Source organism: Clarias gariepinus, chromosome 12 (assembly GCF_024256425.1).
Source record: "Clarias gariepinus isolate MV-2021 ecotype Netherlands chromosome 12, CGAR_prim_01v2, whole genome shotgun sequence".
Taxonomy (NCBI): Eukaryota; Metazoa; Chordata; class Actinopteri; order Siluriformes; family Clariidae; genus Clarias; species Clarias gariepinus.
In genome coordinates, this window is record NC_071111.1 from 17667566 (window position 1) to 17683364 (window position 15799).

The 15799-nt window shown below is 37.4% G+C and overlaps 1 protein-coding gene across 4 annotated transcripts in view; it reads right to left on the reverse strand.

Annotated features, from left to right (window-relative positions):
* Positions 1 to 7490: 7490 nt before the first annotated feature.
* The window catches only part of celsr1a (cadherin EGF LAG seven-pass G-type receptor 1a), an 87911-nt gene continuing 79602 nt past the window's right edge, over positions 7491 to 15799 (reverse strand). For 2 of the 4 annotated variants that reach the window (XM_053508529.1, XM_053508526.1), the window contains 10 exons: positions 15491 to 15603; positions 15170 to 15249; positions 14920 to 15046; positions 13949 to 14074; positions 12605 to 12741; positions 11274 to 11371; positions 11009 to 11158; positions 10624 to 10866; positions 8974 to 9217; positions 7491 to 8636 (listed from right to left, as the gene is read on the reverse strand). In XM_053508529.1, coding sequence (XP_053364504.1) covers positions 8609 to 8636; positions 8974 to 9217; positions 10624 to 10866; positions 11009 to 11158; positions 11274 to 11371; positions 12605 to 12741; positions 13949 to 14074; positions 14920 to 15046; positions 15170 to 15249; positions 15491 to 15603 — 1346 coding nt within the window. In that variant the 3' untranslated portion in view covers positions 7491 to 8608. Of the gene's footprint in view, positions 8670 to 8973; positions 9218 to 10623; positions 10867 to 11008; positions 11159 to 11273; positions 11372 to 12604; positions 12742 to 13948; positions 14075 to 14919; positions 15047 to 15169; positions 15250 to 15490; positions 15604 to 15799 lie in introns of all 4 variants that reach the window. The other 2 variants (XM_053508528.1, XM_053508527.1) reach the window with 2 other exon arrangements.

Here is a 15799-nt window from a genome sequence, read left to right on the forward strand (position 1 = left end):
TCATGCATTCATTCTTCATCCACTGTAAACTGCTTATCCTGTGTACAGGTTTGTAGAGACATGGAGCCTATCCCAGGACACATACTACGAGATGATTTTGGGAACACCAAACAGTCTAATCTGCATGTTTTTGTACTGCGGGAGGAAACCGAGGCACCCGGAGGAAACCCACCAAGCACAAGGAGAACATGCAAACTCCAAACACAGACCCTGAGATGGGTGTCAAACCCTTAGCTCTTGAGGTGCAAGGCCACACTTTTAACCACTATCCTGCTGTGAAGTAAAGTTGTTGGAAAGAAATCATACTGTAAATGGTCATGATCATTCTGTAGATAGCTTACTGTAAATACTAGGTTGCACTGATTGCCAAAGAACGCTGCATTGCAAAATAGATCTCACAGCTACAGTATGTTTAACAGGAAAAGTAAGTGCATTTACACAACCTACACACATACACACGAAGTCACACACATATACCCAATGCGATGAGAACTCAGTCAGTTGGGACTAAAGATAGCTGCGTAGCTAGGAAAAATAAGGATTTGACTTTAGAGCAATGGAAAAATGTCATGTGGTCTGACAAGTCCAGACTGACCCTATTTCAGAGTGATTGGTGCATCAGGGTAAGAAGAGAAGCACACAAAGCAAGTGTACAAGTGTACAAGTATTATGATCTGGGGTTGCGTCAGTTATTCAGGTCTCGGCTCAACAACATTATGTGACAATAAAATTAAGTTTCATCTTTTTTTTGTTTTCTAATGGGACAGGCACGTTCCAGGACTCAAACTGTGAAAAAGTGATTATGGAAGCATGAGGAATCATTTTCACCCATGAATTGGCCACACTGATGAGCTCTGTAATTAAAGTTAAAGGTGGTCAGAACTTGAAGGATCTGCTGCTAACCTCTTGGTGCCAGATACTATCATTTGCGTTCCATCCAGCCTCTACTCCTAAATGTACTGTGTTACTGGTACACCAAGGATTCACCACAGCCCTGACCAGGATGCAGCAGTACTGAAAATTAATTCATTCATTCATTCATTCATTCATTCATTAATCAATAATTATTTTTTGTTACACTGCCTTTACTGATTTAATCACTGCAACAAAAAAAGAGAAGTCCTGTAACAAAACTGAACGCATTATGTAATAGACTACAAATAACCACTTACCTAAATCTGTCTTAAAACATGGTCACAAAACATGGTCCATTGCGGCAACTCCAAAGAACTTAGCATTATTTTTGTGACCTTTAGCCTAAACTTTTCTGAGCTGTTTATTCACCAGCAACCTTTGCCCTAAAGACTCCTTCTGGTGAAATGACATTTAAGGGAATTGCAGACATACCATCCTGCAACATGCAGACAGTATGAAAGGCCTAGAGGCAACTGCAATCTCAGAAGTCAAGAGTGGATATTCATAGCACAGAACAAGAGAGCATACACAAGGGTCCCTTACAAGAGAACTCTTGAGAATACACCGGTTTAGATTTTGGTGCTACAAGACACAAGAAGAATTGAATAAATCTAATTTAACATGTTATTGCATATAAATGCATTGGATATTGCATACTGTATTTGCATGTTGTTGTTTTTTTGTTGTTCTTCTGATTAGTTTTAAACATCCAGTCCACCTGCTTGCACAGTTTAATTGAACCCTAATTGATGTGGATATAATGGCACTGCTGATAAATCCAGCTTTGGCAGCTACCAAAAATACAGTCTGTTTAGGTAAAGCGAATAGACAGAAATGCATTGTGATTTTCTTAAGACCATGTACAATGTAGTATTAATACATAGTGGCAATTAATTTCTAACAAGATGGTGGAGATGGACTACCAGTATGAATTGAAGTTTGGCAACTTGTAGTTGATCAGTTTGAGCTAGATTTTTCAGCAGCAAAAAAGAAAAACACCTTCTGCATTTTACATTTTATTTTTCTACATTCTAAAACTTAATTTTCTTCTAAACTATAAAACAACACATATGGCATTAGGTAACTAAGTAACCACAAGAGTCAGGTGTTATTTTAAGACATGAAGGTCAGCTATTCTGGAATACTTTCTTGTTTTGCATTTGCAAAACTCATCAAGCACCATGATGAAACTGGCTCTCATGAAGACTTTAACAGGAAAGTAAGATAGAAACTTACATGTACCTTTGCTGCAGAGGAGAAGTTCATTTAGAGTCACCAGTCTCAGACATCACTAATTAACAAACAGCACCTCAGATTAGAGCCGTTATAAAGGCATTACAGATCATAAGTAGCAGACACGTCTCAATATCAACTGTTTAAAGGAGATTATTTTATTTCTTCCTAAAGCCATCTCAGGGAGTTTCTCCTTGCCACTGTCGCTGTCTCCCTTGGCTTGCTTATCAGAGACATTTCATTCATCATTCATTCATTCTAGATACATTTTTCTCACACATGCACACTTCCACAAATTTTCTTTTTTAAATTTTCTTTAGATTTTTGGGAAGGTGCTTTGAGACAACGACCATTGTTAAAAGCGCTATATAAATAAAATAAAGTTGAATTGAATTATTGTATATTTTTGATGCCATCAGCATTGCTTCACAATGTCAAAAAAAGGATTGATATAGGATTGACTATGGAATTAAAAAGGTTTGACTGTTACTGAATTGTTCTATCAGAGTCCCCATAGCTTTTCTTCCTCTGAAGCTATTCAGTATTCAGATCGTTTGATAGAGGAACCAAAAAGTGAAATGTCACCTCATCCTGGGAGGCAGTTTAAATATGAAAGAAGAACTGTCTGCTGAATGTAAACACAGCACTTTTTTTCATTCCCTGGTTACGTTATAAATGTTACAGATGTTATATATGTGACTCATCTGTAACATTTACACTACCGCTTAAAAGTTTGTCATCACTTTCTAACTCAATGGTCTTTCCTGATTTGTATTTCCAAAAAGGCGTCGGTTTTGGTCTGGCTTTCCTGGGATGGTCTTTATGAGAGACAGTTTCATCATGGTGCTGGATGAGTTACAGATACAATACTGTTCTTTCCTGCAAGAACTGTTTCAGAAAGGCTGAGCGCAGTGTCTTAAAATAACAACTGGCTCTTATTTTATCTTATTTTATTTTATTTCTTAATTGTTTTTTTTTCTAAAAGTTAAGCATTTCACTGCATATCGTACTGTGTATGACTGGGTATGTGACGAATAAAATTTAGATTTGAATTTGACTCTTGTTGTTGTTGTTGTTGTTGTTGTTACATAATTACTTAATTCCATATGTATTATTTCATAATTTCTTAAAGAAAGATTATTTTTACAGTTTAACTTTTAACTTATACAAAGTACTAACATTTAACTTTTAAGGATGTTCAGAGGAGATCTTAAGGACATCTTACGATACTGTACATTGTTTTAGCTAAGGGGTGAGTAATAAACATGTCAAAGTCAAGTAAATGTATTCTACATTATGACCAGATGGTGGCGCCACAAGATTATTTCCCATCACTTGACACAATAAATTTCCTGTGAAATTCAATTGGATAGGATTTTTTTTTTCTATAAGAACAATACAAATTAAAAATGAATAATAAAAAAAAACTATGCATAATGTTTGAAAATGGCATATCATGGGTACATTTTAATAAATATACCTACAAATAATGTAAAAATATTAAATAAATATGAAATTTTTAGGGAAAGCACGATATTGGGCTCTCGTTCCAATAGAACTCAGTCTAGAAACTTAATCTATGAACCACAATAAACGCTGAACGGTTTCGTGTCTCGTACCACCTGCCTCTCGTGAGAGCATTTCCACTCCGAGCATCGACACCGTTCACATGCTCAGCACAGAGATCCTTCCTGCCTTCATGGCTCCTGTTTCATTGTTAACACTATGATGGAACTGTAGATAATGTGGGTGTCTCCCAGGTGCAGCACACCTCCCATGCCTAAATAATTGAAAGCACTTGTTCTCTTATGTCAGTCTCACATACCTCTGAGACGCTTCACCGCTTCCAGTAACCACATGACTGAAAAAATAACAGTGTACTACACATACAAAGAGAAAGTTGCGTTACAGTTAGGCCTCTGGAGCTAACAGACATTCAGTCGTCAGAAACGTTGGCACGGTTAGTCCAGGGTTGTTATAAAAAGTGCATGTTGGACAACTTTGTAAATGGTGGATGAACATAATCACATAGAAGAGACAGTCAGTAAGCTTCAGAATTGGGATCGAAAATAGGTTTATGGTTCAGGCTATTGTATAAAACAGGATAGAGGAGTCAGGATGATTGGAAGGAGTTACAGGTATAATTTCATCTTAACATAAAGGATGACCATTTTTAAAAGCGCTATACAATTAAGATTAATTGAATTGAAAATAGATTTTAAAATCTATTAGATGCATGAAACAGAAGCTCACTGATCTAAATGAAAATATATATATACAGTATAATCAGCACACATATGACAACTTTCATTCATTCATTCATACCATCACAGGACACACATACACACACACACACAACAGATAAGTTGGGAATGCCAATTAGTCTAATCTGCACGTTTTGCATGAGCGTGGGAGGAAAGAACATGCATGCACCCAAACCCAAGGCGGGACTCGAACCCTCAACCCTGCACATGCAAGGCCACAGTGCTAATCACTTCAACAACAACAAAAAAAAAAAGGCTGCACATGGTGTCTGTAATAGCCCAGATTTGTAGAAACACTTATACGCTTAAAATATGGGATAAGGGTTAACAATTTGACACACTGGGTCACTTTGACTGGCGTACACACTGACCGGTAGAATCTCGTTTCTGTCACCTGAAGCTATGCATTTTGAAAATTCTATACAAACAAATGTGTTTAGCTCCTGTGAGGTCGACACGGGACCTTAAATTACCCTTTAAAGTATGATACATATACCTGCACTGCTGATTCACTGGCTGTTTAGCAAGACCGCTATCTAATCCAGGACTGCGGTGAGTCCCGGCGGCTAGTGATTGAAGAAAAACAAGTGTTTTGATAACTCCATCTCTTGTTATTTCACGCCCAGGAGTAGGGAATGATGTTAGTCATATCCTGTGGGCATTTTCTAGCCTGTTGATTCCTGTAACACTCTGGGCAATATATCTCTCTATCTCACCCCTATTCTCCAACCCGTTTCACCCCTCAGCCCAACTTTCTCTCTCTCTCTCTCTCTACACTATCAGAATGGTAACAGGTACGTAAGCGTTTTTTCCCCCACAGCTTTTCAGATGAAAGAAATCTATTGTTACCATGCTGACTGACATCTCTTAAGCCTGCTGAAACTCTACCTGCGCTTCTACTCTTACGCCACGGCAGAATGGAGGCCCAGGCCCCGGTTCTCACTGACATCTCTGCCTCCGTCGACTGAACTGTGTCCTGCGTGTCAGCTTAGGAATGCATCTTTATAGCCATTATCCATGAGGAGCCATTATGGATTTTATGTGCCTGATGAAATATGGCTGCTTTGGACTTCTCAGAACATCAACTCGGGTTTTCAGTCAGACTTTTAAGTAGAGCAGTAATAAAAAATAAAAAAAAGTCAGGCTAAAGAGAAGGAGAGAGAGATAGATTAGCTGAATATCTACAGAATACAGGGCTGTATGTGGAAGAGCTGTGCTTGAAGAGCACTTTCCCATGTGGCTTTAGTTCTTGTGCCTTTGTGCACAATAAAAATAAATAAATAAATAAATAAATCTCTTACTTCTGTATTTATGAACCAAGACATTGGGGTAAGTAAGGATTATGAACCTTTACCAGGTCAGAGTGCTGTAACATACAGCAGCTATATATCTAACCAGTATACCTGATTACAGTAAAATTCCCCACTGATACAACTATAGAAACTCCACAGTATATGGTGTGATTTTAATACTCTGGGTATGAATTCATGCATCCATTCTATATGCCGCTTAGTCGAACTTATGGTCACGGTGGTGTTAATTCAACACTGGGAATTTTGCTGTATTACTGGTTTTGCTCTCAGATGGAGCATGAGGTAGAGTATAATTAAAGTATTATATACAGTATACTATGGTATTATTACATTTCTTTTATTATTAGTAGTCAGGGTATATACACTATCGCTCAAAAGTTTGGAATTTCCATCTGCACTCTAAAACAATGCTGATGGCGTCCAAAATATGCAATATGCTTATTTCAACTGTTGATCTCATGATCTGTAATGCTTTATAATGGCTCTAGTATTTGGTGCTGTTTGATAATTAGTGATTTCTGAGGCTGGTGACTCTAAATGAACTTCTCCTTTACAGCAGAGTTATGTTTCGGTCTTGTTTTCCTGGAAAGGTCTTCATGAGTTTCATCATGGTGTTTGAGGAATTTTGTAAATGCACTTGACAATACTGTTCCTGCAAAAACTGTTCCATGTCCTAAAACAACAACTGTTTTTTTTATTGTTGTTGTTACATAATTACCTAATTTCATATGCGTTATTTCATAATTTTAAAATTCCCAGTATTGTTGTAGAATGTGGAAAATAAATGACTAAACAAAAACAAAGAAATTTGCAAAGAAACAAAGACATAAGTGATCCAAATTTTCTGAGCGGTAGTGTAATAAATAACTTATGTATGTTTATGCTTCTTTTTGGTTAAATGGACGAGACTTGTAGAACTTCCACTGTAGAATAACACGAAAAAGTTTTAAAAACTTACTACTGTTTTTTACACGTAAAAAGCCATTTAATGTACTTTTGAAATAAAGTGTAAAAAACCTACACTTTTCTCATCAAGAAATTTGAATTCTATGAATATGCAAATTAAAAACAGCCCTAACCACACACGCCCCTCAGTGAATCAGTTTGCATTGGGTTACATATTTACACATAAGGCCAGGGGTAGCTTAGTGGTTCAGGCATTTGACTATTGTTCGGAAGGTCCCAGATTCAAACCTCACCACAACCGAGTTGCCACTGTTGTGCCCTTGAGCAATAGTAGTTGTATGTCATAAAATGTCAGTTTCTCTGGATGAGAGTGTGTAGATGCTGTAAATGTAAACTGTAATTGCAGACTGGAAATTGAGGCTGTTATATTTTGTGATGTAATCGGGACACATCTTCTGCAGCTGTTTCTTAAAAAATGCTAAAACTAGAGCAATGACCATTTTTACAGTTTTAAATAAATTCCTGTAAAAAAGTAAATCGTCATCAGAACATGTTTGATTAAATTAACAGTTTGAATCGGATTCTGTCTTAAAAATATCATCTGTTCAGAATAAATAAATCATATCCCAGGAGACTTAGGGCACAATGCAGGGTACAACCTGGACAGGGTCCCAATCTATCGCAGGGCAAAATTAATGAATATAAATAACAAAATAATTAGTAAGAAATTTTAGCTGTATATGGAAATATAATATTTTTTGTGTTTTTGTTTTTTTTACAAACATTTGCATATTTCTTCATACTGACATCTGATTTACATTCATCATAATCACACCACAGGGCAATGCAGAAGGAAATAGAAAATTCCAAATACATTTTAATTTTATAGCTGCAATCATTGTCCAGTGTCTCAAAACCATACAAAATAAATATACATATGTTACAAGAATTCCAGTGTCTTATGGGAAAATGTGAAAACATAAGCAACATTCTGTTCAAGACTTGTTCGAACACTGGAGTGGTTATAACAGAATGGGAAACAGATTGACAGCGGTAAGAGCACAGTGTTTTCTTATATTGCAGTCGTCTCATGTTCGTTTAAAAAGTTCTCATACAGTATAAACATGGCAAACACATTCATTTTTCCTTTTAGTTAACTCTTCACATTTCATAATTCTCTTTTCTATAAAATTTATTTTCCGGAGCATTTTTTCTACGGATTCAGGGACGTGTACCCATAAAGAAGGTAAAATGTGTGAAGAGTGTTATCTTGTGTGTACATCTCGTGTACTCTAAGGCACCAGAGTGACCCAGAAGTTCACTTTGTTAACGTGAATAGAACATGAATCACAGCATTGTGATTTTGCACAGGATAAAGTCTAGAATTGCAGGTTGTCTTAAAAAAAAAAAAACTGTATAAAAATGTGCCTGAAAACTCACAAGAAACAGTCCATACAAAATAGTAAATCTCACCAGTATCTACATAATTACCAGGAAAAAAAATGTACAAATTCCTCTCTGAGGACAGATTAACAGATTAGGGCACTTGGTGAAACAATTTGCTCATATTTGCATTAACTAAAAGTCTTTAAAAGTCTTTAATGTGAATTAAATGACATCTTTCCAACTTATTCAGTTTAGATAAGTACTAGTGATAACATTCTTTATCACGTTTTGCAGTTTTCAGTTCGAGTCACTTGTTCCCAACAGCTCGGCATTTTGGGGATTTAGTTTCCACTTCTTCCAGCAGTTTGGCACAGTGCGTATCCCCCTCGAGTTCATACATTCCCTTTTTTTTAACTTATGTTCATGTCCCATGCAGGCAGACGTCTGCAGTAATACTGTTCTCCACTGGAGTTAGAAGTTAAAGAGGTCAGGAAAGAGGCCGATGGATCCATAAAACATGTTCATCATTCTCTCAAACGGTTAGTTTGTCCTTCTCTCCTCTCCTCTTCTCCATTATGAGTAGAGCTGCCCTTATGCAGGTAGAGACTCCTCTGGCTTCCTGCTGGGTCAGATTGAGGTTTCGTTACTGCCTCTGTGATGAAAAAAAAAAAGACAGGGAACAAGAGAGAGATGGAGAAAAGGAAATAAAGAGACATAAGAGATGGAATAAGTCATAACATGCTGGTTAGATGGGTTTTTAAGCAGGGCTACAGGCAGATAGGACAAAAGTCCATGCAAAAAGTGCAAGTACAGAGAGGAATCTTCTACATTCAATAAACTGAACTGCATGCCAGAGAGACTTCAACAAATGTTATCAAATATAATCTCTTTTATGTTTTCCAGAACCATAAAAGCTGGTGTTAAGTCACATCGTTAGGGGTTACACGATGACTTACTCTGAGTCTGACTGGTTGCCTCCGTTGATGTTCAGGACCATTCCGTTCTGCTCTCTGGGTGGCAGGATCCGGTGCGGGGCTTTGATGAGGACGTTATGACTGTTAACACCATCATTAGAAGTCAAAGATGGCGTGCGTGGAGAAATGGTGGGAGGGTTATAGTCTGAAAGCTTTTCTCTCAGTTTGTTCTTCATGTTCTTGTCTGTAAGTGGTGGAGGATAAGTGATCCTGTTCTTCAGAATGCCTGTGGACAAATAAATGTACAAAACACAAAATAAATAATATTTACACATCAACTGTATGGATCATACTTCTACCTATCTAAATTGTCATCCAGCTAGCACCCAGTCCATATATTATATATTTTATATATATAAAATATATAATATATGTAAAATATAAAATATATTTAAATATATAAAATTTGCATATTTTATGTTATATTTTATCTCATTATCCCATTTGTCCAATTTCATCTACCTTCAACCTATTTTACCTTGCGTCTGTCCTATCTACCTAATCTACCTGCAACCAATGTAGGGGCCAGGGGTAGCTCAGTGGTTAAGGCATTGGACTACGGTTTGGAAGATCCCAGGTTCAAACCCCACAACCACCAAGTTGCCACTGTTGGGCCCCTTGAGCAAGGCCCTTAACCCTCAACTGCTCAAAGAGATGTTTGATGAGATAAAAAAAATGTATAATGAGATAAAAATGAGATAAAAAAAAAAATGTATAATGAGATGTGTAATGAGATAAAAAAAAAAATGTAAGTTGCTCTGGATAATTAAGGCATTACATCTGCCAAATGCCTTAATGTAAATGTAAATGTACCAACCATCTATCCATCCATATAGAACCTCAATTCATCTCCTCTACATACTGTATATGCATCCATCCATATATCCATATAGTGTCCTAATCCAGTTCATCTACATAGAGTGGTACCTATGAAGCATCACCCACCCATATATAAATCGTTCCCATTTACAATCAAATGATGCAGTATCACAACAATCCATCCCAACCGGTCCTCTGTCCATCGATAGCGCATGCCAATCTCAAGCCTATCCCAATACAACCTATAACCTACATTATGTATCATTACATCACCTAGCCATTCATGTAACATCACATAGAAAGTATGCAGCTTTACACCAATCCATACATCAATCCCCCCATATATCATTCCATCAAATCCATCTACGTAGAACTTAACGAGTGTGGTGGAAATTCTGAAAACATTATAAAGATAAAGAAAAATACACTGGGTAAGAGCAAAGTAACAAAGGTTTTTATTTTAACTTCTGCAGAAGGACCAGTCTCATACACCAAACAGTTGCAGCAAGAAGGAAGGTGATCTCTTTCTTAACTACAATCAGTTTGTTTCTGTTCTATTCTCGGCCTTGTCTTTCTATGTTTCATCAGACACGTTTTAAGCTTCTATAGTTTACAGTCTATATATGTGGCACACTAACTACAAAGATCAGAATTAATACACGATTAAAATGTGATTTTTCTATTACATTAGTCACTAGTCACCTCAATGCATCCAGCACTGCTTGGTTTAAAAGTTATATCTGATAACAAAACTGTTTGTTGGATCTTGTGTCCAACAAACAGTTATATTAAATCTTAAAACTCTTTCCTCACCCTTCCTCTGTTCTGGCAGGTGGTTGCTGTTTGTCTGGTTGATGCTTCCTCCATCCTTGCTTGAAGATTCCTTATCCTGTGGTGGTTCCCCTATGTGGTTCAGCTTGTTCTCTGGATGGAGCTCCACATTTACTTTAGTCTCCACCCTCAGCCTCTCTGCCCCTCCTGCCTCCTCGCTGTCACTCGCTGTTGTGGCATCAGTGGGCCAGTACGGCGGCTTCTTGTGATTAGACACTGTGTCCACTGTGCCGTGAAAGAGACGGAGAAATAACACAATGACAAAGAGAAGCACTTAGATTTCATGTGTAACCTATAAATATACACTGAATGTAAAGATAATGAGATCATGAGAGGCCAGTGATGATTAATAAATAAACTGCAGAACCTTTTGGGGTGCTGTGTAGCGGCTGTCGCTCATTGTTCCACTTGGGCTTCATGTGAACTCCCTCATCATCATCTTCACTGTCGGAGGAGTGCGATGAGGCATAGGAGCTGCTGTGCTCATCCACTGACAGCTCACTGTCTGAATCTGAGTCTGCCAACACCACATAACACATAAGCCTGACTGAACAATAACTAAATGGCTGAACATGTTTACTAACTAAGTTTCAGAAAACAGTTATAACAAATAAGAATGTATGATCCCGTACCATCTGCTTTAGTGCCGTTTCGGTGGAACAACGAGCCATCCATGTCTGTGTGTCCAGCTTTAGCTGTTCCTGAGGAGACACTGGGCTTCTGGTCATCTCTGTGTTTGTGAGGGGTGAGAGAAAGAGAGAGAGAGTAACAGAAAAAAAAGTACAGAAATAATAATATACATAAGAATATATACAAAAATATACAAATAGTATACAAAAATACAGCGAAGAAGTATTAAATCATTATCTTAAGCAGCACTCAGGCTTGTTGTACAGTGGAAAATGACTTATTTGATGAATTTATAGTTAATAATACAGTGTAAAGTCGTCTAATCTGGTTAAACCTGCCATTAGGAGTTGACCTCTTGTATAACAGTTGTGAATTTTAGGCTAATAAATTACTTTTATCAATCTAACACTGTATCAGTAATTCTAGGGTTTTAGGTGTGTAGGTACGACAAAGCACCAACGTTCAGACTCCTGATGACTGACGTTAGCTAGCGGCACTTATGCTACAATCAAGTCTGTTGTGTATGGGTTTAAAATTCCCTAAACACTTCCCCAACCCACTTTACCTTAGTCATGAACGAGGACAAAGATGAATTTTGTTCTTAACATTTTTTTAGGACATGCACTGAAACCTTTTTTCCGTGATTTTCCACTTTTTTCCAAGTTTTCAATTGTTGTCATTTTAATGTTGCAAATAAAGGTCAATTAAGTTACTATAGTGTATCTCCTTCAATCTTCATTTGTATAATTTGTATTTTTTGTGTATTTTTATTTTTGCAAATTTTTATGAAAAAAATAAATACAATTATATATAATTTCCTTAAACCCTATTACTTGGAAATTATTTGACCTTGATTTGCAAAAAAAAAAAAATAATTGGAAAAGAAAATCATAAAAATAATGTAAAAGTGTACTTGTGTTTGTACTATGTTTAAAGATTTTCATTTTTGCACATTTTTAGGTATAAATAAATGTGCCTTTAACTTTATCTGTTTTTTAATCATGGAACAATTATTACCCTAGACACCATCACCTGGCGTAGAACCACACTGTAACTTTACTGAGCTTGATTTGCAATGAAACATTAAAAAAAAAAAAAACAACAAGACACACAATAGTAAAATAAATGTGTTTTTGTCTAAAAAAAACTGCAGTGATGCTGAGAGCCATGCGCTTGAGCCAAAAAGAGAGCGACAATCATGAAAGGTTTCAGTGGGTAGACATTCACATAAAAGAGGCAGAAAAAGAGTAAAGGAATAAGTTCAAAACAGACAAGGATGGTGAAAGAAAAAAGAAAGGAAAGGTGGGAAGCCATGCATGCAGCAGGCTGTTACCTGAAAGTGTAAGCGAGGTAACCGCTGTGGCTCTTGGCTGACCTGATGGTGCTCTCCAGAGACACGGTGGACTCTCCGATAGCTGAGCGGAAGATTGTGCCGTCCTCTGTGTAGGTGTTGTTGCAGTTCAGAGAGCGCTGAGAATGGAAAGAAGTTCATGATGCACTATTGCACACAAAGTTTATATTATGGTGTTGAGTAATTATTGATTTAATATAATAATGTCCAAGTAAGCTTTATTTTAAAATGGCATTCATTTCATGCTCCCATTTCCTCCTGCCATCCCTACCCTACTATTCTGTTCAAAGATGTGTAGATGCTTTTTAAACCTCTCAGATGTGATCGTCTGAGTTTCTATTTAACTCAATAAATAAATAAATTATTCAAAATAAAACACCTCCATACGAGTTTCAGATTTTAAAAAATGTGAACAATAGATTTATTGACTTTGCTAAAGCAGGTAAATATTAGCGAACCTCTTTGCGTAGGACTCTAGGCTGTTTCTCATCATGACAAATTTAAATTATGGAAATGTCACCCTGTTGTGAAGCCGACGACATGCTCATTGCAGCTTTTTCATTTGAGTAAACACTGATACGCTGAGGCGGTGTAAAAAGCCTCTTAATTGGCACTTAACATTAAAGTTTAATGTTTCCAGTGATTTACTGGATTAAGGAAGCACCAGCTTCCTGTCATTAGCCGGATATTCAGAGACTTTTAAATGTTACCGAGCTTTATAAAAGCCAGGTTGGTTCACATCGGTCTGTAAGGCTGATACTCAAACGATCATGCTGCATGTAATGAACCTGATCAACTTTACAGCACACACACTCTTGGTTGTTTGGAAATAGCACCTGTTTAACATTTAGCTAATATGTACATGCTTTTGCTTGCAAACAATCTAATTTCACAGTTTCCATTGTGAAGTGAAGTTGGTTGGTTTTTGGTTGAAAAACACACCCACAGGCATGCACACAATGAAATGTGCTGAAATGCAGACAGTCTTTTCAGTTGTTTTTTAAACTGCTTAATCAAATTGTTACTACTGTAGGTGGGACATTATAATATAATATTCTCAGTAATATGAGAGAAATCACAAGGTATGATAAGGATGTATACGTTCGGAGAGCTTAGTACCTGCAATTCCAGAGTATATAATCAAGAAAGAAAACATCCAACAGGTGTTTACTAATTCAAATCTGACTTTAAGTACTTTTAAATATGTTATTAAATAATTATATACTGTATTCAAACAATCATAGTCACAGATAGTGTGAGATGCATTGATGTTGTCAGCGGGAGATGCATGAATGACTGTAAGGTTTCAGTTCTCTCTCCACTTACAGTCAGCAGAGAGGCCCGTGTCGTGGTCGAGTCATCCGGCACTGGCTTTTTCCCTGTGAACACGAGCTTCAGATTCTTCCTCACTTCTTTACTCAGTATGCAATGGAAAAGGAAAATTAAAATTCCCTGAAAAAAAAAAGAGAAATTGCAATTAATCTTTTATACTGATGTGCAATTTAAGGACCAGATGATCTCTGATGAGGTGGCTCAGAGCCCACTGCAGTTGTTTCCATGAACATCCAGCGAGCGGAATGCTTTGAGGAAAAAACCTGGTTTGATCACCAAACAGTGCACAACCTCATACTGCCAACGGCATCACTGAAACATTACGGGAACTCAGCTGGGAGTTATTGCCACATTCCCCCCCGTAAAATCCTGACCTCGCTCAAAGCCATTTCCACATGTATGGGCCATTAAAAGTGTTCCTGGGGGGCCAGCATGAATCAGGCAGTCTGATCATGTCTCCTGCATACTGAGAAATATTTATACCTTGATGGTGTCCAAGCATTACTAAAACGCTGGGATAAGTGCATTACTGAAGCAGAGGATTATATAGAGGAATAATGGTAGTTTTTATTATCACAATTGAGTTTTGTTATTCTGCACAATCAAAAGTCCTGGTTTGACTTGAACACCCCTAGTATAATATCTAGGCAACTTTTAGATAGAAATATTTAAAAAATGCAAGCACAATGATCCAAGTAATAAATAAGGCTCAGCTTAATACGAGACTGAGTGTCCTAACGCATGTTAATGACATACATTTAAAAAATATGATTCAAGCACATCATGTGAAATTATTTTCATATTCAGTAATGCTAACTCTTCGAACCTATTTCAAGCTAAGCAAAACTAAGGAAATATTAAACATTTATTTTCATCTATTTCCTGCTGATAGAATAAATACCAGAATCCAAAGTATGGCTTAAGTGTTTTATAGCATTTAATTGGCATTATGATAGAGAACACACCTGTAAACAGCTAAAACTGGCGAACAGGTAGTGGAAGATCATGACATCACTGTTAACAGCCATGAGGCCCAACAGCCAGGTAGCACTGATGAGCAGCAAGAGCAGGAAGGCCATCCTCAGTGCAGGACTGGACATGCACACACACACACACACACAAACACATAAACACATAAATCCATGACTTCGAATGGCATTATGTTATAAGCTCTGCAGGTGTTTAAAGTCTGAGTGTGTAGATAAAGTAACTCACATGGCTCCAGTCTTTTCGAAGCTTCTGCGTCGGCGTCCGCATGATGCCTTGGCTGCCAGCACGAAGATCACTATGTTCACCTGTGGCACAGGTCACACCAAATGAGTGAGGACTCGATGAAAAATAAGAAGCATAGTTACAGAGTCTGACTAATTTACGAAATAATGAACAGGCTAAATTTTTTATTTTAAATTATTATTAACAACATTGCTCATTTTTTAATTATTGTTAAATAACAAAATGGCTCAAGAAAGCAAAAAGACACTCTAATGATAATATGGTTAATTCATTGTGTGGTGCGTTTTCTTTTTGTGTACGGACCAGCACAACAACGGCGATGGGCCCGGCGAAGCTCCAGATCAGCATGTCATGGACCGAGAGCCAGCAGAAATCTGGGTTGCCATAGCCCTGTGGATCTAAACCAACAGCCAGACCTGCAAACACACACACAAAGTGGATTATGCAAACATTATACGGAAAGTTGAAATGTAAGGGAGTAGACTGAGCTGAATGTGAGCATGCCAGGTCTCTATTATGTGGGTGCTAGAGGTGTTTTTGCTCTGGCTTTGAACGGCTGCCAGAGGGGTAAATGATACCCTGATGGATCCAGCACCTCAGAGGAGGGAAGGT